Raw genomic sequence first — 14,728 nt, 5'->3', positions numbered from 1 at the left:
GGAAGGAGAGAGAGGGAGGGAGAGGGAGGGAGAGAGGGAAAGGGGAAAGGGGCAAGGGGCAAGGGGCAAGGAGAGAGGGGAGAGGGGAGAGGGGGGAGGGGGGAGGGAGGGAGAGAGAGAGAGAGAGAGAGAGAGAGAGAGAGAGAGAGAGAGAGAGAGAGAGCCCTGAAAAGAACCCTGAAAAGATTAAAAAAAATAGCTTGGTTGTTTTGGTCTAAGTATCTACTGTAGACACTGGGGCACACTGCCTTTTAGAATTATTCCTCCTTGACCTGTGAAGGAGGGGCCTCCAAGGAGTTGAGCTTGGATTCCCTCCAGCTCACAGCACCAGCTGTGATGCTGTGAAGAGAAGGCCCCTTAGAGTGCAGGAGCAGAGGGGCGGGAGTCACATGCCTCAGCAAAGATCCTGGAGGACTGAGTGTTTAGAGCTATCAGGGTCTGGTGGAGCTCTGGTCTCTCTCCTCAGAGCATCCTCATAGGCAGCTCTGAACAGGGGTAGGTAGGCTGCCTTCTCTGCTACTGTCTCTCGGGGTCAGACTTCGACCCTACCCTGGGTGGGAACATCCCAAGGAAGGGAGACTGCCTCAGTTTCCCCACCACACCTTAAAAGGAAGGAGTAGTACCAGTGATGTGGGCAGCTCCTTCCAGCCCCGCAAACATCAGCACTCAGTTCTGCTTTGACTGTGGCAGCCGGATAGCCATCAGCAGTCTCATTTTGGTGGGGCAGCAGGAAGGCAGATGCTCTGCTTGCTCAGGTAATTAAGCAGGTGATGGCTAGAGACGAAATCTGTCTAACCAGCAGCAGATGGGCATTTCAGCTGTCCCATGCATTTAATCCTTGTTCTGAGAACAAGAGAAAACGGTAAGGAAACCCTGGGGATGGGTTTGTGGATTAAGAAGCTTGGGGCTGCCTTTGGTGCCCTTCCACCCCCGGAGCACAGGCACCTTGAAGAAAGTGGTGCTCAGTTACTACTGTTATATGGGGCTGGTCATACTGTGGGGTCATCATGCCTTGGGAGGCACGCACACTGTCAGACAATTGACAAACTGCAGATGCTTCACATCTTGGATATTCTGCAGTCAGGTGAGCACCTAAGCCACCAATATAATGCTTTAAAACCAAAAACCAAAACCAAACCAAAACAAAAACAAACCAATACACAATGGAGTACTACTCAGCTATTAAAAACAATGAGTTTATGAAATTCTTAGACAAATGGATGGATCTGGAGGATATCATCTTGAGTGAGGTAACCCAATCACAAAAGAACTCACATGATATGCACTCACTGATAAGTGGATATTAGCCCAGAAGCACAGAATCCTTCTTAGAAGGGGGAATAAAATACCCATGGAAGGAGTTACAGAGACAAAGTTTGGAGCAGAGACTAAAGGAACAACCATCCAGAGACTGCCCCACTTGGGGATCCATCCCATAAACAACCACCAAACCCACGCAAATGCCAACAAAAGCCTGATGACAGGAGCCTGGTATAGCTGTCTCCTGAGGGCCTTTGCCAGTGCCTGGCAAATATAGAAGTGGATGCTCACAATCATCCATTAGACAGAGCACAAGGTCCCCAATGAAGGAGCCAGAGAAAGTACCCAAGGAGCTGAAGGGGTCTGAAGCCCCATAGGAGGAACATCAATATGAACTAATCAGTATCCTCAGAGCTCCTGGGAACCAAACCACCAACCAAAGAAAACACATGGTGGAGCATGTGGCTCTAGCTGCATATGTAGCTGAGGATGGCCAAGTCAGTCATCAATGGGAGGAGAGGTCCTAGGTCCTGTGAAGGTTCTATGCCCCAGTATAGGGGAATGCCAGGACTGGGAATGGGAGTAGGTGGGTTGGGGAGCAGGGAGAAGGAGAAGGGGATAGGGGATTTTCAGAGGGGAAACTAGGAAAGGGGATAACATTTGAAATGTAAATAAAGACAATATCTAATAAATTTTTTTTTAATTATGTTAATATAAAAAAACAAAAAAAAGTAAGCAATTATAATAAGAATTCTATCTCTGGGAGCAGGGGCAGAACCTGGGCACCAAGCAGGCTGAATGAGTTCACCATTTTTTTTTTTCTGAGTTCCCTACGTGCTCAGCATTTCACAGTGTCCTGGAAAACTGAATTCTAGGATATATGTCTACAGTTTATGGGCAATGCAGGGATACTGAGCAAAGGTCAGAATCAGGTAAATGGGAGAAGAGTAATATTATCAGAGACCCATCCTACAGGTGTTCTGCTAAGACGTGGGTGTCTACAGACATCATTAAGAGTGTCTGTCACTTTTCCTTCTCATGGCAGAGCAGGATGAGAAAGATGAAAAGGATTCATAGGTCCATTCATTCGCACAGGGTTAATTGTGTTGACCTTACTACAGTTCTTTCTTACATTCTCTTCTTAATTGTTTTCAACACCCATAAAAGAAGAAGAAAAAGCAAGGCAACAATGAAAACCATCACAAGCTGCCAAGGTGCTAACGAGGAAGACCAACCCTCTAGTGAAACTTAAAGATACAGAAGGCAGTGGGCACAGGAAGCCTGGGTTCTGACAGGAACCACCTGTCCTCTGTGGCTGCACATTAGCTAATAGCCTACAAGAACCTGCACGCAGTCAGGCAGCGCTCATGGTCTGTGGTCACCTCCAATGACGGCTTTCCTGGTCTGTGGTCACCTTCTATGACGCCTTTGCGGGCTGGACCATAGGTAGCAACCCTGTGGTCCTCATACCTGGCCCCGAGGTTTCAAGTTCAACATATGAGTTTCGTCTTTTCATGATAGGTGAGCGTGGGAGTGACATGCTGGGTCAACAATTAAAACTGCAGATGTAAGAAGGTGCAAGACCACGTTAAACAGTGTCACTTCTACTCTGGAAGTGGAGGATTTCCCCTGTAGCCCCTCCCACAGAAGGTGTCACGCGGCTTTTTGTCATTTCACTAAGAACAAGAACAGTGAGAGCATAGATCCATCCACAGCCTGGTGGGTGATGCTGAGTGACCCATCCCAGGTACTTATGCAAGAGAAAAGGACACAAATGCCCACACTGAGCCATGTGGAGAACACTGACAGCAGCTGTTCTCACGATAGCCCTATACCAGAGACAACCAGAGTGGCCATCAACAGGAGAATGGATAAACTGTGTTTCCAACACCACTCAGCAAATAAATACAAGTCTGTGGGTGAATCTCACTAATACCACGTTGTGTCATGGACCAAAGAAAGTATACAGCCTATGTAATTCCATGTATACAAACCTCCAGGGTAGGTGACCAAATACAGTTCCAGAAATCAGAATAGTGGCAGTCTTACTGAGGAAATTAGAAATCAGATGGGCCTCGCCTCACCTGTCAATTAAGAAACCAATGGCCTATAGGAAAGGCTAGAATAGAAGGTGGAACATCCAGGAGGCAGAAAGAACTCTGCGACAGAGCCAGGCACTGAAGAGTCACTGGGAAGATGTGACTAGAATTAATCTAATCTAGACTAGATTAAACTAGAATCAGCACAGTTGAAGCAGGCACCGGGAACTAGAAAAAGGGAGATCGAAGGACAGTGACAGAATTCATGAGACTGCACACTTAAAATGGCTGTAATAGAGCCTGAAATTCATAGCACAGCCCTAACACTAGACAACAGTCTCAAGGTCTCAGGTGGGGGTCCTCCACCGAGATGGTCCATCCTGGACTGTGGCCTCAAGAGACAAAACAGTCCCTGGGACCTGTTCTCATGAGCCAGTACAAGTGGAGTAGGAAGTGCAGGGGCCCCAGACAGCAGAGCCCAGCCTCCCAGACCTGGCACTGTCCAATGGAATGGGTGACAGTCAGTGTGAGCAGAGCTTCCCAATCCTCCCGGTGTGCCTCAAGCTTCTAGAGAAGGCTGGGAGGTTTGGTCTATTGCTATGTATTGTAATGCTCAATACTAGCCTGGCTGCCTCAGGGAGGAGGAGATCCTCCATGTACACCAAGTGATGCTTGCTCCTTCATTTTAAACTATTGGTTAAATAAAGATGCCGACAGCCTGTAGCTGGGCAGAGGAGAGGTAGGCAGTTTCCGTTCCAAGGCTTGAGGCCTGAGGCAGAGACCACGAGGAGGAGAGAAGAGAGAGGTGAAGAGAAAACACACCATGGGGTAGGTGAATTGTGAGTGCATAGCCATGAGGGCCAGCCAGCTGGAGTATGAGCAGCCCTGGAAGAATATGGCAAGGCTAGTGCCATGGCAGGGTTATTGACAGGGAAGCAGACACAATAGCAGGGAAGGTTGGCACCTACCAGCTCTGTTGCTTTTAAGGCTAATTATAAATATAAAGGTTGGGCTGGTGAGATGGCTCAGTGGGTAAGAGCACCCGACTGCTTTTCCGAAGGTCCGAAGTTCAAATCCCAGCAACCACATGGTGGCTCACAACCACCTGTAATGAGATCTGATGCCCTCTTCTGGTGTGTCTGAAGACAGCTACACTGTACTTACATTAAATAAATAAATCTTTAAAAATAAATAAATAAATAAATATAAAGGTTTTATGTCTTTTATTTGAGAACTGAATGATCAAAGGTAGAGTAGAAACCCCAAATTAATTTTTACCACAACATTTTGGCACCCAATGTGGGGAACCATTTATAGACATTTGGTCCTCGTTCTTCCTCCCAGCCCTATGCTCTCAGAAATAAGACTCAGACTCAAAATATATTTACAAATACCTTGGCCATATAGCCAGGCTCTTCTCTGACTACATCATAACTTATTACAGCCCATTTACTCTAATCTACATTCTGCCACATGGCTGGTTACCTGTGCTCAGGTACCATTCGTTCATCTAGTCATATCTGCCTGGAGAATCTCCCATGCCTGGCTCTGTCCCAGAATCCCTTCTGCCTCCAGGATGTTCCACCTTCTATTCTAGCCTTTCCTATAGGCCACAGGTTTTTAATGGACTGGTGAGGCATCCATAGAATACACAAGATATTCTCTCCACAGAGGGCCCTTCAGCAACCTGCTCAAATAACTCCAGCTCTTACTGAGCCTCTTGGGAGTTACCAGCCTATTACAGATGCAGGGTCGTCACTCTATGGTCTCAACCCCACTTCCTGCACACACTCTTGCTTTTCCACATGGGAATCTACCTGACCCTCCTTGTCAACCCCTATCACATTTTCAGGATGATATGCATACTCTTGTCATGACTGTAGTCTTTGTCTACTTGTTTGCTGTTGGACTGTTCCACTCAGTCTTTGGAGGCCAGTGAGAATGGGGGCTGTGACTTAGTTAGTTCTCTGATGAATGAGGAAGCAAGCAGCCCAGCACATAGTAGGATAGCTATTGCATTTGCTGAATAAGGAAATTCTAGATTGGCTCCTAGCCTACAAAAGTCAAGCAAACCTACAAGAACAAACTAGAGTTTCTACAAGGTCAATGCATATTCCCTGTATCCTGTAGGCTCCTCTGAGTTGGAGAAGCTGGCCTGAAGCTGTCAACAATCTAAATGACATGCATGCTGAAAGGAGCCTGAAATGGCTGTCTCCTGAGAGGACCTGCTAGAGCCTGACAAATAAAGAGACAGATGCTCACTGCCAACCATTGGACTGAGCGCAGGGTCTCCAACAGAGGAGTTAGAAGAAGAATTGAAGGAGATAAAGGGGATTGCAACCCCACAGGAAGAACAATATCAATCAATCAGTCCCCCAAGAGCTCCCAGGGACTAAGCCATCAGCAAAGGAGTACACATGGCTCCAGCTGCATATGTAGCAGAGGATGGCCTTGTCAGGCATCAGGAGAGGTCCTTGGTCCTATGAAGGCTTGATAGATGCCCCAGTGTAGGGGAACTCAGGGTGGGAGGTGCAAGTAGGTGGATGGGTGGAGGAACACCCTCCTAAGAGCAGGGGGAGGGAGGATGGGATAGGGAGTTTGGGGGTGGGGTGGGAAGGGGATAACATTTGAAATGTAAATAAAGAAAATATCCAATTTAAAAAAACCTAGGTGATAACACAAAAGAATGGATGGCCTATCTTTTATCAAAAGTACTAATGTCTAAGGCCAGGCTGGAAGGGGAGAAGCCTCATGCCTAGAACTAAGAAATGCAGCCACGGAGTAATGGTGCTCTGTAAGGCATTGGCTCTTAGTGGAAGCACAGACTGCACAGCCCAGCGTGAACACATGAACAATGACCCACTTAGGAACACAGAATGAGATGAGCTGGACATATATTCTTACCTGGAAAGTCACCCAAGTGTCTGAGGGGACAAATTAGCCATAGGCACGTGAATGTGTATACACTGTGGCTCAGAACTTCAAAGTTCACAATGAAATAATCTAAGGACAAATAGCTCTGGCACCTGCCAGGCTTGTCTGAGGGAGGCCAGTGTTGTCACCAGACCTGATATCTCCATAGGAGAGTCCCTTGCAGTACCCACCATCAGCCATAAGCAACACGCCTTTATACTGTCTCGAACCTCTAGACATATGTTGATGTTCTGGTCAAAGAATGGCTGACTGCATAGGAACAGGACATTTAGAAGCAACCAGGCAAAGCCAGTGAGCTGAGACCTGAGTCGGGAGCTGGAGGCTCAGCACCCCACTTCCTGTCAACAGCAAAAGGTCGCACTAGCATTCAGAGCCACAGTTTCCTGCCCGAGTCACTTAATAAAGCGAACGTTCATAAAGTGGGACCCACAGTGAAAATACATGTTCTCACGCAAATGACAATGTTTCAGTGGCTCCTTTAACAAGGGCTTTTGTCACTTACTGAACATCTAAGTGCTGGAATTTCAAAGATCAATGAATCTTGGTTTTGCTTCTTGGATTGACAGATCACAGAATAGAAAAAGAAGCAAGAGGAGGAAGAAGAGGAAGAGGAGGAGGAGGAAACACAACAGTCCCTATACACAACTGTGGTTTGAGGGATAAGAATAGAAGACTGAGGGCAAGGGCCACTTTAAATTAAACGTGGCTCAGCAGGACTCTGAACTAGAAATGCTGAAAGTAACGGGCAAAGGCCCCAGTGCTCCCTGGTGCTTCTAACCCTGACCCTAACCCTGAGTTGCTTTGCCCTGTGGCATCTGTAGACAATGAAGGCCACCGTGAGAGTCCTTGGGCTCGATGCTGAGGGTAGGATTTCTTTCTTTCTTTTTTATTCCGCCCCCCCCCTCCCCGAGACAGGGTTTCTCTGTATAGCCCTGGCTGTCCTGGAACTCACTTTGTAGACCAGGCTGGCTTCAAACTTGGAAATCCGCCTGCCTCTGCCTCCCGAGTGCTGGGATTAAAGGCGTGCACCACCACTGCCTGTCGAGGGTAGGATTTCTAAAAGGAGCAGATGGAGTGACCCAGAGGAGGATATGCCTGATAGCAGGGCAAGCTAGGGAGAGGTGGGGCATCTAGGCAGATATTTTCTCTGCAGATGCTGAGTGTCTGGGATGACAGGTCTGGTCAGTTCACTTCTCTGCACAGGAGGCTCATTCCTGCTCCCCTGAATTTGGAGAGATCTACCAAAAGAAGGGGTGTGTCTATGGAAGGATACAGTAGGGGAGGTGAGCTGCCAGAAAGCGTAATCAAAATTATAGAATGGGGACCTATTTAGTGTCGTGTGTAATACACAAGGGAAGCTCTCACATGTTACACCTGTGTCCTATGCAATACACACAGAAGGGAAGCACTCCTGTGTAACACCTATGATCTACTTTTATGTTCTGTGGCAGCTTTCCTAGTACCAGCTGTTGGTTTGGAGTATATGCAACAGTCACTGGGATGATCAAAACAGCTCAACTTGAACTTGGTGCTCCCAGGGAATGGCCAGCTCCTTCCCTAGGGGAGCCTGGGGATGTACATGCTCAGGAGTGAAGGAATGGAAAACTGAGTCTACTGCATTGTCCCTTCTCAATCTCTGACAGCGGCATTCCCAGGCCAGCTAGGCAGAATCCTGCAGCCGGCACTAAATGTCCTAGGCACAAACTCCAGTGAGCTACCTGGGGCCATTTCGGGAGGCTATGGGCACTACCCAGCCAGTCAGCCACTACCAGGGACTACTCACCATGTATGAAGGGAAGGTCAGAACTCGCTTGTGCTTGCCGCAAGGCCACTGGGGGTCATCCAGGAGGTTTGGGTCATAGTCCATAAAGTCTCCCAGGTCACTTCCTGAACATCACAAGCACAGTGGTAATTAGGGGCCCTGCACTCTTGAGCCTGAGGCTGCTCGGAGAATGCCGAGACACCCAGTAAGGTCAAGGTGGCTTCAGGACCATCTGTCACAGAGTCACACCAATGGTCCTAATGTTTAGGGGTCATCTCTGCATGGCCATGAGATCCATGCACCCACAAAAGGCTGGCAGGTTCTTACCACTGATTTTTTTTCTACATTAGCAAATTATGTGTCCATTTCCCTGACCTGGAAGAACACAAAAAATTCCCACATGTGACGTTTGGAACCCCTGTGGGTCACAGAATGCAGCCAGCCCTACACCAGCCTCTTCTCTCAGGTTGCAGAGAAAGTTGTGTCATTCAGTGCTATGACCTGGGCAAAAGCCAGATAGGTTACTGTCTGTGAGTCATGTTCCAATCATAGTAGCCTCAGGGACTTTTGCAGGTGGCGGGAACAGTAGGACGGGGCTGGCTGACCTACGGAACTTTACTTTCACTTGGAATTTCCTGTGTGTGTGCACGCATGCATGTGCACGTGTGTGGTAAGTATGCATGAGTTTGTGTGTTTGTGTACAGGTGTGTGTGGAGACCAGAGATTGATGTCAGAATTCTTTCTCAGTTACTTTTTTACCATATCTTTTGAGACAGGGTCTTTTATTAAGCCTTGAGTTTACCAACATTGCTAGACTTGTGGCCAGGGAAACTCAGTGGTCTGCCTTCTAGTTCCCTCGTGTTAGGATTACGAGCACAGAGCACATTCCTGTCCTTGACATGCGTGCTAGGGATGTGAACCCAGGCCCTCACATTTCCATGGTAAGCTCTTTGCCAGCCGTTTCCCTAGTCCTCACCAGGAATTTCTCTGGAAGAGTTTGTATCTTTATATCTAAGTGTGGGCAAATGCAGGACCTAGGGATATGGAAAGATGCGAAGGCAGACGCAGCAGCACAGGTGAACAGGGGCGAAAAGGCTGAGAGACTGTATCAGCTTTGGCTTTTCCACAAAAGTTTGCCTTGGGTGTGGTAACTGAGCAACCAATTATAGAGGTCTTCGCTGGTGTTTGTATGTGTGTGTGCTTACGCACATGTGCATGCATCCATATGTGCATATGTGTGTGAGCCTGTGTGGCCTGAGATATGCCCCCACCCCTCAACCTCACCTGCAGTCTGTCTTCTAACCAACACAACTGGAGACCCCATCTGCCCTGTAAAGCAAGGCAACTCCCTACCTTGAACCACCAAAATCCCTGAGTCACAGTTACCTGCATCAAGGCTCCCCTGGGTGCTGCCAGCCCGGCCCATGGAGAGGCTTCGGTGGCTCAGGCTCCGAAACTGGGAGAAGGAGGCGGTGGAGTCTATGGTATTTCTACGGTTCCCAAAGGCATTTGTGGGTAGTAGAAACTGGGTATAAGACACTGTCTGAAAGGGAGGAACACATACAGAGCAGTGGTTATGCCAGGGGAGGCAGGGTTTGCATTCTAGACAAGCCCTGTTGCTACTGTAAGATTAGGTTTGCTTTTTGAAAATCATATAATCCTAGAGTCCCATGGCGTTGGAAAACACAGCTCATTTGGTATCTGCTTCTGCCAAATGTGTGCTACACTCATACCCAGCCCTCACCTGAGCAGACGCCAGACTATGCTCGATGTAACTGATCCATTTGCTTTAACTATGCCTGGTTGATGGCAAAATGTCCACATGTCAGGTGACAAGGTGCTGCCTCCAAATGCGCTGAAATGCTGAGTCATGCATGAAGTTTAAGATGCACTTCATCTCATAATCCAAAAGAGGGCTTCAGGAATCTCTGATAAGGGCTGAAGGCTCCTATCACGCTTCCCCACAGGTACTTATCATGACTCAACTCTACCCCAGAATTCCTCACTCCAAGGTGGGCACTCACCCCGAGAAGGAAGGTGTCACCGTGAGCACATTTCTCTTTACTTGCCTGCCCCAGGAGACACCTTGTACAAAGCCCCCATGCAGCTTGAACTAGGGATCATGTCATGGCAGATGCCCTTGGGTAAGGAGCTCAACTGCAAGCACACTATTCTGGGACAGTTTCCCCAGAGAAGCACAGGCTTTTGGGGGTTTATGGAGCCTCCCTATACCCAGTATCAGAAAGTCCAGTTCATCTTTAAAAGGTTGCTCCTTGGGCTTCAGCCTGGTGGCTCACTGTATGGTGGATACAGGAGCAATGAGGGCTTAGTGGTCACTGTGTGGGGCTGAGGAGCTCTGGACTTCTTGGGATTACAAGAAGCCAAAAAGTTCTAGTTTATAGACATACAAAGCATCACTCAATCCTGGAATGTACACTCGTGAGTGTTTCGGTATTGTGAATGTATTCGTGAGTGTTTCTGTATTGTGAATGTATTCGTGAGTGTTTGTGTACTGCACAAAGAGCTGTAGACAGTGTTAGCAAAGAAACACACAGACCTGCAGACCTCCTGCCATGTTTCCTGCCCAGCTACTGTCTCAGCAGGTTTCTGTCTGCACACTGGTAGAGCTAGGTGGCATGGCACAGTGCACCTGGGAATCAGCCCCACTTGCCCTAGCCATGCAAGTAGGTCTTAGGGTCTAGCTCTCTGCCCTTGCACTATGGGTCTCGAGGTATCTGCAGTCTCAGAACTCGGAAACCTTACCTTCCCATTGGCACCCAGTTCCACACCTTCAAGGCCGATGATCTCCTTCAGGCTCATGGCCCCTGCTGATTGTCTCCCTCCATCCAACTTCAGGTCCCTGGGAAGGACAAGCCAAGAGAAAGTGCTTTTGTGTGTTTCCCAAAGAATGGCAATTACTGCATGAGACGGCACAGCCACACTGATAAAGTGACCCATGCGGTGGGGTGATCATTTGCCTCTCCTTCGGGGTTGCTAGAGGTGTCCCCGGGAACACTGCTCTGTCTCTCCCTCTCCCTCCATCACTTTCCTGTAAGCAAAATCCAAACAAACAGGATGTGAGAAGAAGGTGGGTCTTGGAAGCCCTTGGTTACCATTATCCTCAGCACGGCCCCTGTGTTTTGAGACACGGCTGGGGGTTATATATGTCCTGAGTGCTGGGGACAGTGGGTCTCTTGGGAGGGAGCTAGTGCTGCCTTCTTCCTGAAGCTGCTCCTCGGCACTCTTCTGAATCAGCTGGAGCGGATCAGTGTCTTCAGAGCTGCGGGCGCTTGCTGGTAATGGAAAGATTCAGTAGTGGACACCTTGAAAGTGAGGCTCTCTCATCAAAGGGATCCCCAGGAATCACAATAAGCATTTTTGACAACCTGGCATAGCTTCTAATGCCTTCTGCCACTATTCTCTTGGTTCGTTAGAACAGTGCCATAGGTAGAAATTACCATTAGCCCATTTTACAGAGGAGGAAATTGAGGCTTGTCAAAGGTTGTGGGGAGTGTTTTTATATTTAATGTTCTTACACGTGGAACCACCCTGGAGAAGCAGGATGAGTACCCTGTGACTATATCTAGGTATAACTGTCAAAGGCTGAGAGTTCCCTCCAGAGTCACCTAGTGCCATTCTGACTATCGACTACAGTCTGACTCCTACGTCCAGGGAGTGCGGGATAAAACAGGGCATCCTGGGTTCTAGGCCATGTTTGGGTACTGCCTTCCAGCTTCTGTCTCTAATACACAGTGCTTGCTAGGAACACCACTGTAGACAGGCAGCATGCTCGTCATAGGACCTGGTGGAGACTCCATAACTAGAGACTGAGAACTTCTGCAAGAGAAAGTAATGTGGAAAGGTCAAAAGCAAGCAGGAAAGAGAGAGAAAGAAAGGGGTTGGGGAGTGACAAGTGGGGAAGGGGCAGGAAAAAATGCCATTATCAACACAGGGGAAGCAAGTCTCTCCAGCTGAGTTGAGCCCTGCTTTGATCTATGGGCATCTATGGGCATGCCAAAGATGGCCTGGCTCCTGTGAATGCAGTCTGATTTGGGACAGTCCTCAAAATCAGCACACAGACCTTCTACTCCCAGCAGCATTCAGCACTACTGAAGCCATTTACTTGAGAGGACATGATTTACTGCACTCAAAATGACATCAAAGTCACGTAGGACAAAAGTGAACAATTCTCAGAACTCTCGGCTTGTAGGGTCTCCCCCTCTTCCCTCCTCCCAAAGAATGCTATAAATCAGTACTTCCTGAAGATATCCCCTATGTATGTAATTCCCAGTGTCAAACTTACAGCCCATGTTTGGAAGCATAATACAGCAAGACCCAAAATTGAAAAGGGGAAGCACAAGCCATCCAAGTGATGCTAGAATGGCCAGAATGCTCTAAGCAAGGCACTCTAGTATGTATCTAAGTCCTTCTATGATGTCCCCTCAAGGGCTGGGCTGTCCAGGATTATGTATGTGGCTTTCCAAAGATGCTGTGCCAACTTTAAACCTGCTCCTAGGAAGACCCAGCAGGCTAGAGAGAGAGAAAGCAGGGCCTACAAAGGCCTTTGGGGCCCCTGGAACTAGTCAATCCCAATAATAACACCGCCCCCCATCTGACTGTTATACGAGCTACCCATAATAGTTCTCCAAAGATTCAGTAATCAAAGGTGTTGGCCAGTACACCATGGCACTAACTCTGTGTGTGTGTGTGTGTGTGTGTGTGTGTGTGTGTGTGTGTGTGTAGGGGGGCAAATGTGTACCTAGTGAAAACCCAAAGACTGACATTAGTAGAAAGGCAGGGATCATCTTCTGGGGGCAAGAAGCCTTGGGGAATGATGGACATTACAGCCAGCCTCAGTGTGTCTGAGGAGGAGTGCTTCGTCACGTGTTCCAGTTGTACAATATCTAACAGGTAAAGCAACTCAAGCATTTCCTGAGTGCTCAGCTGTCCCTTGGCGCTGCACAGTTCCTAGGAAATCCCTTTCAGCTGCTGCTCAGACTTACTGAATCCTCGGGACAGCCCGTCTCCAGTCAGCTGTTAGACATGCACAACATAGCTGACAGAACCAAGCCAGCCATGTCTCTTCCAACACTCCTTCCTGGTGCTTCCCATAGGGAAATGAAGCTATAACAAAAAAATATGCTCCATACAGGATTCCTCCCACGAGTTAAGCCACAATCCCTACATAGAAAATCAGAGAGTCCTGGACCCACGGAATTGTGCAAGTGCCCAGGGTCACTTGTGTCCATAAGAAAGAGGCCTGGCCTCCCCACAGGAACCCACCTATGCCAATTCGTGTGACTTGCTAGTGTCACATTTTCCCCTGGCTTCCTGTTATGTCATTAGATCTTCTAATATAATATTTACTGTGCCTTGGCCAGGCCAAGCTGGGTAAGTAATAACCTAAAGATGAACCTTCAGGTCATCTTAGGTCACATAGGGTTCAGGATGGACCAATGTCATCCAACAGAACTCCCTCCCTAGGCTAGAGGTGATCTCCATCTGCATTGTCCCACACAATGGACACTGGTCACTTGTGACAACAGAGCACTTGAAATATTATTTGGCTAAGAAAGCTAATTTTCCAGTTGTATGAAGTGTGTGTGTGTGTGTGTGACAGAGAGAGACAGAGACAATATAGCCTATGATAGCCCATGACCCTTCTGATTCAGCCTCCTAGAGCGTTGAGGGTATAATTATATCCCACCATGCCTACATTAATTGTATGAAATTTTAATCAACTTAGTGTAAATACCCACTTAATGTAAATGGCTAATGGCTACCATATTGGGCTAAATCTTAGTGTTTCAATTTATTGGTAATTTCCATGACAAAACCATACTGTTACATACAATGTGTTTAATAATGTGGCTCTGGTCTCACTCATTTTCTCCCCCAAAGAAATATGGCCATTTGTTGTCTGTAGCCTCAGACAACAGTACCTTTCAGACCATTGCTTACTAAGGAAACTGTGCCAGGCATCCTAGAGGCAGGAGGGCCAATGAGCACATCAGAGTGACCCTCAGTGGGGGTAAATGAAAGCCACAGGCCCCTGCTTGGTCAAGGAGTATCCATCAATACTCCTTGACCAAGTGCTCCCAGCTATGAGCAAAATCCACAGCCTAGACATGAACAGGGTGTGGGTGATCTTTCGGCCTGGGTGAGTCAGGAGCATGGGGGTAAAAGGCTATTGGCACTGTCAGGGCATGCCAGTGAGCAGTGACTAGAGTGTGGCCTCCAGGTCCTAGGCATTGAAGGGTCCCCTAGACCAGGTTCTTAACCTTCGTAATGCGGTGACTTTTTAATATAGCTCCTCATGTTGTATTGACCCCTGACCATAAAATTATTTTGTTGCTCCTTCATAAGTTTTGAATCTTAATGTAAATAGGTGAAATGCAGGATATCTGATATGTGACCCACAGGTTGAGAAATGCTGCCTTTTTCATATAGTCTTGGAGCCTGGAAAGGGTATTGAGAAATCTTGAGTTTCACAACAGCCTTGTGTTGGGATGGCAAGATGGGGGATGTACTGGCTGGTTTTGTGTGTCAACTTGACACAGGCTGGGGTTATCACAGATAAAGGAGCTTCAGTTGGGGAAGTGCCTCCATGAGATCCAGCTGTGGGGTATTTTCTCAATTAGTGATCAAGGTGGGAGGTCCCCTTGTGGGTGGGACCATCTCTGGGCTGGCAGACTTGGGTTCTATAATAGAGCAGGCTGAGCAAGCCAGGGAA

The 14,728-nt window shown here is 47.9% G+C and overlaps 1 protein-coding gene across 2 annotated transcripts in view; it reads right to left on the bottom strand.

Annotated features, from left to right (window-relative positions):
* Positions 1-14,728, bottom strand: part of Cables1 (Cdk5 and Abl enzyme substrate 1) — a 110,830-nt gene that overhangs the window by 11,427 nt on the left and 84,675 nt on the right. For both annotated transcript variants that reach the window (XM_021150771.2, XM_021150772.2), the window contains 3 exons: positions 10,759-10,855; positions 9,382-9,538; positions 8,017-8,120 (listed from right to left, as the gene is read on the bottom strand). In XM_021150771.2, the coding sequence (XP_021006430.1) occupies positions 8,017-8,120; positions 9,382-9,538; positions 10,759-10,855 (358 nt within the window). The remainder of the gene's footprint in view (positions 1-8,016; positions 8,121-9,381; positions 9,539-10,758; positions 10,856-14,728) is intronic.

This window comes from Mus caroli, chromosome 18, assembly GCF_900094665.2.
Source record: "Mus caroli chromosome 18, CAROLI_EIJ_v1.1, whole genome shotgun sequence".
Taxonomy (NCBI): Eukaryota; Metazoa; Chordata; class Mammalia; order Rodentia; family Muridae; genus Mus; species Mus caroli.
Note: the sequence above shows the minus strand (reverse complement) of the source record. Positions and strands in the feature narration are given on the sequence as shown.